The sequence below is a fragment of the Spinacia oleracea genome, chromosome 4 (genome assembly GCF_020520425.1).
Source record: "Spinacia oleracea cultivar Varoflay chromosome 4, BTI_SOV_V1, whole genome shotgun sequence".
NCBI classification, from domain to species: Eukaryota; Viridiplantae; Streptophyta; class Magnoliopsida; order Caryophyllales; family Amaranthaceae; genus Spinacia; species Spinacia oleracea.
Window position 1 is genome coordinate 14023309 of NC_079490.1, and position 13565 is coordinate 14036873.

At 33.7% G+C, this 13565-nt stretch overlaps 1 protein-coding gene across 1 annotated transcript; it reads left to right on the top strand.

The window, feature by feature from the left end:
- The first annotated feature begins 8712 nt into the window (after window positions 1-8712).
- On the top strand, window positions 8713-12992 carry LOC110792501 (uncharacterized). Its single transcript, XM_021997321.2, has 2 exons — window positions 8713-8988; window positions 12673-12992. The coding sequence occupies exons 1-2, from the start codon at window positions 8837-8839 to the stop codon at window positions 12746-12748; spliced, it is 228 nt and encodes a 75-aa protein (XP_021853013.1). The 5' UTR covers window positions 8713-8836; the 3' UTR covers window positions 12749-12992.
- Window positions 12993-13565: the final 573 nt, after the last annotated feature.

Consider the following 13565-nt stretch of genomic DNA (forward strand, 5'->3'; position numbering starts at 1 on the left):
AATTGGAATCCTATTCAGATACAAATTAATTAAACCTAGAATCCTACAAGAACTCTAATTTAATTAATTTATCAAATAGAATTAGGAATTTAATCATTAACCGAACTCTGCACGTTTTAGGAAACGTGCACGAACACAAACACTTACGCACACACACACGGCAGCCACGATGGGCCGCCCATGCGTGCGTGCGAGCAGCAGCCCACGCAGCGAGGCCTGCGCGAGCCACAAGCCCACGCAAGCACCCGCGCGCGCTGTGCGCGCTGTGCGCGCTGCCACGGCCTGCTGGGCCTGGCCTTGCGCTGGGCCTGGCGTGGCTGTTTGTGTGGCGCGCTTGGCTTGCTGGGCGATGGCCTGGCTTCGTGCTGGGCCCTCGTCCGGCAGGCCTCGTCCGATGCTTTTTCGTACGATACGCTTCCGATTAAATTTCCGATTCCGGAATTCATTTCCGATACGAACAATATTTAATATTTCCGATTCCGGAATTAATTTCCGTTTCGAACAAATATTTAATATTTCCGTTTCCGGAATTATTTTCCGATTCCGATAATATTTCCGATTCTGACAATATTTCCGTTTCCGGCAATATTTCCGATTCTGGCAATATTTCCATTTCCGATAATATTTTCCGATACGTACCATGTTTCCGTTTCCGGCAACATCTACGACTTGGATAATATTTATATTTCCGATACGATCCATATTTCCGTTTCCGGCAATATTATCGTTTCCGGAGCATTCATTTCTTGCCTGTGACGATCTCAGCTCCCACTGAAACCAAGATCCGTCGATTCCGAATATCCATAGATAGAGTATTTAATGTCATTAAATACTTGATCCGTTTACGTACTATTTGTGTGACCCTACGGGTTCAGTCAAGAGTAAGCTGTGGATTAATATCATTAATTCCACTTGAACTGAAGCGACCTCTAGCTAGGCATTCAGCTCACTTGATCTCACTGAATTATTAACTTGTTAATTAATACTGAACCGCATTTATTAGACTTATCATAGAATGCATACTTGGACCAAGGGCATTATTTCCTTCACTCCTATGTCTTCACCCACAGTATCTAACACTTCTTCTTCACCCCTCCTTAATCAACCTGAACCTACTGGTCAACCTCGCAGAAGATCAACAAGAACTTCTAAACCTCCAGCTCATTTACAAGATTTTGTTTGCTTTAAACCTGTCAAACACTGGTGCAATCTTATTGCTTATGACAGTCTCCCTGATAAGCAAAAAGTTCTAATTGATGCTTCTTTGCATCATGTTGAGCCAACCTCTTACAAGGAAGCTGCTTCAGATACTAACTGGATAGATGCAATGGAAAAGGAAATCACTACTTTAAGTAAAAATCATTTTGTTCTACTTCCCAAAGGCAAGAAGGCCATTGGATGTAAGTGGGTGTACAGAATTAAAAAGCATGCAGATGGCACTATAGAAAGATATAAGGCCAGATTGGTTGCTAAGGGCTTCACTTAGAAATATGGTATTGATTACCATGAAACATTCTCTCTAGTTGTGAAGATGTCTACTGTAAGATGTCTGATTTCACTTGCAGCTAGCAGAAACTGAAAATTGTTCCAATTAGATATAAATAATGTCTTTCTTCATGGCAAGTTGGATGAAGAGGTTTACATGAAGGTTCCTGAGGGAGTCACTGCTCCTCCTGGTCATGTTTGCAAACTTTCCAAGTTACTCTATGGCTTGAAACAAGCCTCCAAACAATGGTTTGCTCGTCTTCTTGATGAACTCAAGTCTCAAGGTTACAAGCAATCAAAAAATGATTACTCTCTTTTCATCAAACATCAGTCATCACACATTACAATTGTTGCTGTGTATGTGGATGATATCATCATCATAGGATCTGATGAGGCAGAAATTTCTTCTCTCAAAGCTCATCTTCACAACACCTTCAGCATTAAGGATCTAGGTTTACTAAACTACTTCCTTGGCATTGAAGTTACTCACACACCAGATGGTTACATTCTCACTCAAAGAAAGTATACTAAAGAATTGCTATCTGAGTGTGAACTTGACATTTCTAAACCTGCATTCGCTCCCTTTCCTCTGCATCTTAAACTCTCTACATAAGGTGAACCTTATCCCAATGCTGAATTATACAGATGTTATGTTGGGAAGCTCAATTTTCTAACCCATACCAGACCAGACCTTGCATTTGCTGTACAATCTCTAAGTCAGTTTATGTACTCTCCTAAACTTTCTCACATTGATGCCCTCACTCACACTTTAAGATATGTTAACCATACAGCAGGCCAGGGTATTCTCCTCAAAGCTGCAAATCATCTCACCCTTCAAGCTTTTTCTGATTCTGATTGGGCAGCTTGTTCTTCTACCAGAAGATCAGTCACATGTTACATACTCCTTCTAGGTAACTCTCCTATCAGCTGGAAGTCTAAAAAGCAATCTACTGTGTCTAGGAGTTCTTCTGAAGCAGAATATAGAGCCATGTCACAGGATGCCAGTGAGGTTTCTTGGATGGTTAGACTATTGGATGAATTAGGTATACATGATCTACAACCTGTTCAACTCCATTGTGACAATCAATCTGCTCTTCATATAGCCAAAAATTCCATCTTTCATGAAAGGACAAAACACATTGAGGTGGATTTTCATTTCACCAGGGATAAGGTCCTTGAGGGTCTTCTACAACGGAGATATCTTCCTACTACACACCAACTTGCTGACATTTTCACCAAGATCCTTCCTGGTTGTCAACACAGAACTTTGTCTTCCAAACTTGGCATGGTCAATATCTTATCCATACCAAGTTTGAGGGGGGGGGGGGTGTTGGTGTGCATTATCCTCAGTCCACAACACACTTCATCACATAAAGGGAAGCAAGTCATTGAAGCTGCACGAGCCTTCTAGAAGCACATGACATCAGGCAGATGACATCAGCTCTAACAACCATCCCTAGAATTTAGGGAGTTAGTTAGAAGTCAGTTTGTTAGCTGACATGTAATAGATACTACTGATCTTTGTAAGAGAAAGTTGTAGATGTTGAGCTGTACTTTTACTTCTCTCTGATTGGTTGAGACACCTCACCAATCAGCATGTATTTATAGTTCCAATTGTTGTTGTAATCATTCTAATTCATTCATTCAATAAGAAACACTTTCTCTCTTTTCTCTCTAGTTTCAATTCTCTCTTATTCTTACTGTTATTCCAACAATGAGTTCATGCTAGATCATGAACTTTAACACAATATGTTCTTTGTATTTGAACTATATGTTCTTTGTAAAACAGGTGCACATTAAGCATTGTGCACCAAAATCATATTTTGACGTGTTATTTGAATTTAAACTATATGCTCATTAAAAACAAGGGGCACAATATACTACTACATCAAAATCCATTAATGCTAGCATTATGCACTTGGAGTTGGATAACTAAATCATACGAGTATTTTGATTGTGAACAATGCGTTAACCGCAAATTTTTTGCTATACCCGGGTATAGCCAAAGCTGGCTGTACCCCCATCCAAAACGATGTCGTTTTGTGTTGTTTAAAATGAACATTAATATACTGGTACAAAAATGAACATTTACTATTTCGAAAATGAACATTTATTTATTTATTTGGAATGAACATTTACTATTTTGGAAATGAACATTTATTTATTTATTTGGAAATAAACTACAAAAATGAACATTTACTATTTCGGAAATGAACATTTATTTGTTTATTTGGAATGAACATTTACTATTTTGAAAATGAACATTTATTTACTTATTTCGAAATAAACAATATAGGCGCTTGTAAAAACACAAAAAACCAATGAAGTGAACAATTTCATTATGAACATTAACCATATATTTATTGTGAACAAACAAATAAACAAGAAAGAACAAATAATTCAACAAAAAAGAACAAACAATATAAAAAAGAACATAAAATTCCATTAAAAAGAACAACCAATACAACAATTATGAAGAATTTTAAGATGAATTTTAAAGCCAACATGAAATAACAAACAATACAACAAGAAAGAACAAATACTGGTACAAAAATGAACATTTACTATTTCGGAAATGAACATATATTTATTTATTTGGAATGAACATTTACTATTTTGGAAATGAACATTTATTTATTTATTTGGAAATAAACTACAAAAATGAACATTTATTTATTTATTTGGAATGAACATTTACTATTTTGGAAATGAACATTTATTTATTTATTTGGAAATAAACAATATAGGCGCTTGTAAAAACATAAAAGACCAATGAAGTGAACAATTTCATTATGAACATTAACCATATATTTATTGTGAACAAACAAATAAACAAGAAAGAACAAATAATTCAACAAAAAAGAACAAACAATATAAATAAGAACATAAAATTCCAGAAAAAAGAACAAACAATACAACAATTGTGAACAATTTTATGATGAATTTTAAAGCCAACATGAAAGAACAAACAATACAACAAGAATGAACAAACAATAAAGCAGATAATTATTATGAACAAACAAATAAACAAGAAAGAAAAAACAATTCACCAAAAAAGAACATACAATATAAAAAAAAAACATAAAATTCCAGAAAAAAGAACAAACAATACAACAATTATGAACAATTTCATGATGAATTTTAAAGCCAACATGAAAGAACAAACAATACAACAATAAGTTTGATGAATGAATTTAAAAAACAACAAGAAAGAACAAATAGTACAACAAGAAAGAACAAACAATAAAAAAAGAAAGAATAAAAGATTAATGAAGAGTTTAATTATGAACATTTACCATATGATTATTATAAACAAACAAATAAACAAGAAAGAACAAACAATATAAAAAAGAACCTAAAATTCCAGAAGAAAGAATAAAAAATACAACAATTATGAAAATTTGATGATGAATTTAAAAAACAACATGAAAGAACAAACAGTACAACAAGAAAGAACAAACAGTACAATAAAAAAGAACAAACAGTCGTCAAGAATGAACAAACAATATGAGCGCGTCGTTTTTGGGGAGTACAACCAGAGCTGGCTGTAATAATTAATGGCTGCATAGCTATGCATCTATCTCTAGATGCATATGAGCCAAGACACACTACATTATACATACCCACTTTTCTCTCTCCTCTAACCTTTTCCCATTTTCTCTCTCATCAAACCCCATTTTATTTTTCTCTCACCATTTTCTCTTTCATCAAAACCTCCACATTCTCTCTCATCAAACTACATATTTATCTCTCTTTACACCTCCAATTTGACTCCGATGGATTCCACAGTGACGGTTACTCATGCGATTCCGGCGAATTTCTAGTCGGATTCGTCGAATCTATGGTCAGATCTATCGAATTTTTGGTCGGATATGTCAAATTTTGGTCAGATCTGTCAATTTTCTGGTCGAATATATCGAATTTCTGATCGATTTCGGTGAATTTTTGATCAGATCCGTCGCATATCTCTCTCCTCTCTTTACGCCAATCCATATTTGTGTGAAATTCGTGAGTTTTCTTTGTAAATTGATCTTTAATTTGCATTTATTCAAGGTTTTTGCTGCGAATTCGTGTTTAATAATTTGGTAGTTTCGCCACCAAATTTGATTGTGATTTTAATTTACATATTGTCGTTAATTGATTTCGTGGTTGGAGATGTTCAAATTAATATATGGAGATGTTCAAAATAATATATGTAGGTGTTCATTTTTTTTAAACAACAATTTTATGCTGCGATTTTAGATCTATCACCGTTCATGTTTGATTTATAAAGTTCGATGTTCGGAATTGTAGAATGAACTACATTTGGTAACTTCATATTGTGTTGTTGTTGTTGTTGTTGGGATTGTTGTTCGTGGTGCTTGTGGTAGTTATTGCTGAATATTAATTCTGAATTTGTTATGTTCAGTTTATAATTTATCATGTTCAACTTATAAAAGATGATGTTCACAAATAATAACACTTTTGTGTGATGTTCAGTTTTTCAACTCTCGTGTTAAACTTATAAAGAATCATGTTCAACTAAATTCAACTTATAAAACTGATATGTTCAACACTTTGGTGTGATGTTGTTCAACGAAATTTAACTTATAAAACTAATATATGTTCAATACTTTTGTGTGATGTTCACTTTCTCAAATCTCATGTTCAACTTATTAAGAATTATGTACAACTAAATTTAACCTATAAAACTATGACATCTTCAACACTTTGTATGATGTCCAGTTTCTCTAGTCTTAGGTTCAACTTATACAGAATCATGTTCAACTAAAAGGCAAGCATCGACATTAATAAAATAAAAAATAAAAAAATTAGTATACCTTCAAACAACGAGCCAAAAGCATTCTTTAAAACTAATGTTCATTATTCTTTACTAAAAGATCATGTTCAGATTTTATAAGTAGGTGTTCATTATTCTTTACTAAAATATCAAAATTGGCACCTTCTAAATATTGTCATGTTCAGTTTATAACTCATTATGTTCAACTTATAAAAGATGATGTTTAATTTATAAAAGATGATGTTCACAAATAAGAACACTTTTGGGTGATGTTCAATTTTTCAAATCTTATGTTCAACTTATACAAAATCATGTTCAACTACATTCAACTTATAAAACTAATATATGTTCAATATTTTTGTGTGATGTTCAATTTCTCAGTCTCATGTTCAACTTATAAAGAATTATGTACAGAATCATGTTCAACTAAAAAGGCAAGTAGCAACAGTAATAAGCAGTTGTTCATTATTCTTTACTAAAATATCAAAATTGGCACTTTCTAAATATTGTCATGTTCATTTTATAACTCATCATGTTCAACTTATAAAAGATGATGTTCAATTTATAAAAGATGAAAATAAGAACAATTTTGTGTGATGTTCAGTTTCTCAAGTCTCGTGTTCAACTTATAACGAATCATATTCAACTAAATTCAACTTATAAACTATCATATGTTCATGAATAAGAACACTTTGTGGGATGTTCAGTTTCTTAAGTCTTATGTTCAATTTATACAGAACAATGTTCAACTAACAACATTATGATTTTCATGCAGGAAGGAAAAGGTTAATATGAATGCGCCAACAAAAGAAAAAAAAGAAACCGATTCAGAAATGAAAGATGTGGTATTAAGAGAGGCTGCAAAAATTGAACGCAAAAACAACAAGAAAAGAATCTGCAAATAAGGAAGCAGATTGAAAGAGAAAAACGACCGGTCTAACGAAAAAGTGGAAGCCGAAAGGAAAGAAGCAGAAAATTTAGAACTAAAATAGAAGAAGCATATAAAAAAATAGATGATATGTTCATTTTTTGAACATGAATGTTCATTAAGTTACTTTAAATATCCATTTGTTTGTTCCTTATTGTGCTTGCAGCTTACTCAAATAATGAGATTTTTTTGGGGGAAAAAAGCGTTATACAATCTTTAGAAGAAAAAAAATTAAAATTAAAAATTTGAAAAAAAGAAGAAGAAAAAGACACAGAATAATACACTAAAAAAGGAAGGCTGAAACTGCTAAAACGAAGCAGTTGAAGCTCATATGCATGCAATTTTGCATGCATAGCTATGCAGCCAAAAATTTGGGGAGCTGGCTGTACCCGGGTACAGCAGTTAGCGATTGATGCATTAACGTGTAAGCCCAATTCAGAACGTGTAAGCCCAATTCAGAATATAGCTAACTGCTGTACCCGGGTACAGCCAGCTCTGGCTGTACCCAAAACAACGCGCTTATATTGTTTGTTCATTCTTGTCGACTGTTTGTTCTTTTTTATTGTACTGTTTGTTCATTCTTATTGTATTGTTTGTTCTTTCTTGTTGTACTGTTTGTTCTTTCATGTTGTACTGTTTGTTCTTTCATGTTGTTTTTTAAATTCATCATCAAATTTTCATAATTGTTGTATTTTTTGTTCTTTCTTCTGGAATTTTATGATCTTTTTTATATTGTTTGTTCTTTCTTGTTTACTTGTTTATTTGTTTGTTGATAATAATCATATGGTTAATGTTCATAATTAAACTCTTCATTAATCTTTATTCTTTCTTTTTGTATTGTTTGTTCTTTCTTGTTGTACTGTTTGTTCTTTCTTGTTGTTTTTTAAATTCATTCATCAAACTTATTGTTGTATTGTTTGTTCTTTCATGTTGGCTTTAAAATTCATCATAAAATTGTTCATAATTGTTGTATTGTTTGTTCTTTTTTCTGGGATTTTATGTTCTTTTTTATATTGTTTGTTCTTTTTTGTTGAATTATTTGTTCTTTCTTGTTTATTTGTTTGTTCACAATAAATATATGGTTAATGTTCATAATGAAATTGTTCACTTCATTGATCTCTTATGTTTTTACAAGCGCCTATATTGTTTATTTCCAAATAAATAAATAAATGTTCATTTCCAAAATAGTAAATGTTTATTCCAAATAAATAAATAAATATTCATTTCCGAAATAGTAAATGTTCATTTTTGTAGTTTATTTCCAAATAAATAAATAAATGTTCATTTCTAAAATAGTAAATGTTCATTCCAAATAAATAAATAAATGTTCATTTCCGAAATAGTAAATATTCATTTTTGTACCAGTATATTAATGTTCATTTTAAACAACACAAAACGACATCGTTTTGGATGGGGTACAGCCAGCTTTGGCTGTACCCGAGTATAGCCAAAAATTTGCGCCATTCAGATTTGGGTACCCAAATCGAATGTCCTTCTCAAATTCATAATTGACATTGGAAAATAGAAAAAAAAGAGAAAAGGCAAAAAAAAAAGTTTCTTGGAGAAGAGAAAAAACATCAAACTGAAAATTTTCAAAGCTAAAAATCGCACATCAAACCAAAAACGATTGAAGGAGAAGGAAGATGGCATTGACGAATTTCATAGTGACAGTAGCTGCAGTAGGTGCTGTAGTTCTTCTTGCCAAAGGCGACGTCAGACAATCTGCTGCTGTTTTCCGTCGCAATGTTCGTCACATTCGCAATTGGCTCGAAGAAGAATCTTCTGCTGCTTCTAAGTATATTCTCTCTCACTCTTTCATTCTTTCTCTTTGTTTTTTTTCTTCTTCAGATTATGGGTGTTTTTATTTGCTAATATTTGTTGAATAGTTATTGTCATTTCAAGATTCTGTTGTTTGATGTGTTTTGCTGCAACTGCTGTTGATGAAATTGGGTTTTGGGTTATAGTTTTGATTATGGGGACAGAAAGGAAATTGCTGTGATAATAGTAATTTTTTGATGCTTTTTGTGCAAAACCCAGATGTTAAATAGCTAGTTTTAGAGTTGCCGAGGGCCTGAGGGATTATATTGTAGCCATTTGTAGGTGGCTATGTTACTCGGACTTTTCCTGTTACCTCAAGCACCCGTATTGACATTTCGACGCTTCAATTTGGACCAAAATCATAATTTTTAATGAAACAGCGTGGTAAAGCCTAAAAGGAAAATACGAATTGTAGTGATTAGAGATTAGGATATTAGAAGCGATCCTGGGAGGAAAGGTTTGAGGCAATTCTATGCACTGCAGTTGAGGAGGCTAAATGAAGATGGTTTTTTGTACTTTAGCAAGGTTTGCTACTTAAATCGTTGCATTTTAGGTACGGAATTAATGAAATCGATCTGATTTGAGTGGGGTGTTAATCTCATGTGTTGAGATAGTATGTCAGATCATTTACAGTTATATTAAGATGTGGTGGATGCTGCTGCAAACATTGAGTGAATTATGACAATGTGTGAAACTAAGCCTTGTGGATTTCAGAGGGAAGCAAGGCTGAGAATGACCATTAAGGATGAATGATTTCAAAAAGGTCATAGGCTATTATTACAGAAAATGGGGACTCATGGAAATTGTTGCAGGAAAACCTTTGTAGAATATTTTAAACATAGAGGTGGGGAAAATGAAACCACTCTAAAGAGAACTGTTGAATCAGAGCTTTGTTAGAAGTGTAGAAATCTAAAATTGAGTCAAAACTTTCCCTTAAGATCAGAATGCTTAAGGTGGGGATTGTGAATCATGGAGGCAATCTTATTGCTGTTTGTGGCAATTATAATTCCTCCACATTGGCAGCGGATAGGAGGGGTGTTAAACTGTTAATGATTAAATAAGGTGAAACAGCAGCAAATGGAAATTTCGTTCTTGCTACTTTCCCTATCTATTTATACCTGCCATAATTCTTTATAGAAATCCCATCTTTTTTTGCAAATTTTCCAAACATGAAATTTGAGACTACACTTTAAAATCCCACTTTTATTTCTCTTTCAATGGGTGAATTTGTAATATTTTGCATTAAATGCTCTCTTACCATGACAGAGTTTGAATTATAAGGTGAACCAAGAGTAAACATTCAGATTATCATTTGGGGTGAATTGGTTAACTTGATGATAAGCCGTTCAGGAATGCAATAGTCTGATAGTTGAGTTGTCCACTTTTGTAGCTCATAAATCTTTCCGGAAGAGTTGCTCTGCGAACCTTTGTGATGTGTTTAACTTAGAACTACCTGCACTTTTATAGAAGGATATAGTAGTAGTTTGTGTCTTTCACTCTTTCCTGATGTATATCATGATGAAATGTTCAAAATGCCCCCAGTTGGAGAGATTGATTTTAGTTTTGATCTCATACCAGGTACTGCTTTCTAGATCCCCTTATAGAATAATAGAATTGGTCCTGAACTATAAGAATTAAGAATACAATCAGATGAATTTCTTTGAGCTTGGATATATTTGACTTACGGTACCGCTATCACCTGCTAGCTGCTACTATGTTGCTCAGACTTGGCTAGAAGTGTCAGACACAGGTGACTTGTCTAAGTGTCCCCTACTTCAACTTGAGTCTGTGTAGATTTTTGATGATCAAACAAAACAACTATATGTAAAAAAAAATTACTAGTGTTAAAGACATAAATAGTTGCATCCTTGCAAATAATAGTTGGTTCACCTCACCTGTCCTTGCAATCTGATACGATATACCACCAGCGGTGAGTTCCCACGCCATGATTGGCCCCTGTCCGAAGTAAAAGAATCACGAACTCTGTGACGTTCACAGCGGATTCATTGTCTCACACACTAATCCCTACAGGCTACAGGTACTCGTAGTAGGCCGACCGGCGTACCTAAACCAATCATCATATCGGTCAATACCATCCCAGCAAAGAAGCTGATGTTTTGTGGCTGTTACAATTTCAAGAATATATTAATATGTTTTTTGTATGAAACGTTGGAAAGGATCAATGAAGTGGCATACCTACTCGCATTGCTTACTGACTGGGATAAAATACATGATAATTTTCAGCAGTCCATGGTACAAAACATGTCCTGATGTGATTCATGTGATAAGAGATGTCAGATGAGCCTTTATTACCATATGATCTGACTTATGAAGAAATTCCGATTAAATATCCTACATTATATTGGAATACATTTCTGGAATAAAATGTTACTCCGTATAAGCTAATCGCTGATCTATAGTGATAGCCTCACAGGCAAAGAAATAGAAGAGAAGATTGTAAAAACTCTCTAAATTTCTTGTTGGGTTATGGACTTATAATACTTGCAAGTTCATGAATTTATGACTTGATGTGATTTATCAATATATCTGTTCTTTCATCATCCTCGGCGTGTGACTTTCTAATTTAGGAATATGATTAAATGATGTGCCTTTTTGTTTTTTAAATAAGTTTAAATTGATTCACAACCCACCATACCAGAATAAATTCTGAACAAGCGTTCAATTAGTTTCTGTGATCAATGAAAAATAAATGATGCTACTATGCTAGTACATAGGCCTGATTTGAAGATAAGCTCTTCTACTACCTCGGTACTTCCTTGACTACCACCACATAAACATCGCACAACCACCATCTGTCAGAAAACAGATACTGCAATTACCCAAAGTCACCTTCAATCGGAGGAACAAGCTTTATTGCCTCTTGTATTAGTTGTGTATGTACCTGAAATTTTACTCAAACTTCCAACTTCCAACTTCCTCTCTATCTCTGCTGACCCACCACTACAGTAGTCCACTACTAGCAGCCACGCCCACCACCAAGAACTACAGTTTTTGATAACCACTGCTGTCAGTCATGTCACTGAATGGGCTCTTTCAGTGTGGAGCTGGATTTATCTTTGATTTATTTTCTATCCTTTTAGTCACTCAGGCTTGTCTGGTAAAGCTCATCAAAGGAAGGCATTTCTAGCCATTTCCTGTACAATGGTCTTGAGAAAGCTTGGTCTTGGGAAAGATTTGTGCTTGTATTTGAGATTTTAACATATCCCCTTTGCAGTAATTCACTCGTGCGGGCTGATAAATCTGTTGCTCACTTAAGTTGGTGAAGTAGAGTTCCTTCTTCTTTTTTTTTTTTTTTAAGCAAGGTAATAAGGGTGAGAGTTAGTAATCACAAGGTTTGGTCACCAATCAAAGAAATAGAGCTAGACTTGGTTATTAAATTAAGTGTATAATGGAAATTGTAAACATGCATTAGATTTTAGGCTCTTTATATGAACTTAGGTTCTAGGCACATAAGAAGAAATCAAAATTGTAAATAGTGTTCATTTAAAGCGTTGCTTGTAAAAGGGTGGAGAAAACCGATATTGCCTATATGTCGAATAATGATAGGTTTGCCTTACTCCATTTTTCCGGTTATTTTACCAGTATATTTAGCTTGCATTTAAGCAACTCGTTGTTCATGAGATTTTACTGTATTTTTCAGGGCTGCTGGGAAGGCAAAACCCAAAGAACTGGACACAGATATTCCTAAAAAAGACAGTACAAAGGGAGACAAGTAGTCGTCTTTGGCAAATTGGTTCACCCTACGTGTTAACATGGATACATATGTATATTTGCTCGAATCTTAAAAGAAATTGTGAAAGAATTGACTGCAACTTTTGTCCTCTAAAGATGGCTCAAAGAAGTGAACAAGACTCATGAAGTTGATTTCTAATTTGCTTGGTTATATTTTGTCTTTGGTATGTAACTTCAAAATCAATGTCCTGTTTACTTTTATTATTATTGATTTTAGTTTCTTTAGCTTTTTTAACTATAAATTATTTCAATGGAGCAATATTGTTAAAGTGGGTGGAAAAACTGCAAGTAGCTCATCAAAACCGGATGAAAAAAAATTCAGCTAGGATAGTAGATGATAATTTCTTTTTTAGAAGCTTTATGAAAATGATGTTGGTTGTTTATGGGTTTGAAATTGAAGTGGCAGAAAATGGAAAAGCCATAGATCTTTTTAGGGATGGCAACACTTTTGATGTTGTCCTCATGGACTGCAAGTCTGCAAGTGCCTAATTGTGAAACTCCCCAAATAGAAATTTATTATCAAAAATAATAAAAATCACACGACACACGTGACATCATGTCAAGCAAATTTTATGTTTTAAAATATTAGTATAGATTTAAGATTGTTGAGATTTTCGGTAGATATCAAAGAATGGTACGGAGTACTGAGTAGGCTGATAACAATTCTTATTGGCTAACGTTTGATACAATGTAATAAACTTACAAATTAGGAAATAACAAGATCAATGCACGAAAAGTAGTTCAATAGTTTTTTTTGGTGCTTTAGTTCAATAGCAAATTTTATGTTTTAAAATATTAGTA

Coding starts and splice junctions, on each gene's coding strand:
- LOC110792501 (XM_021997321.2), top strand. CDS start 8,837: ATGGCATTGACGAATTTCATAGTGACAGTAGCTGCAGTAGGTGCTGTA. Junction 8,989..12,672: donor GAATCTTCTGCTGCTTCTAA/GTATATTCTCTC, acceptor TGTATTTTTCAG/GGCTGCTGGGAAGGCAAAAC.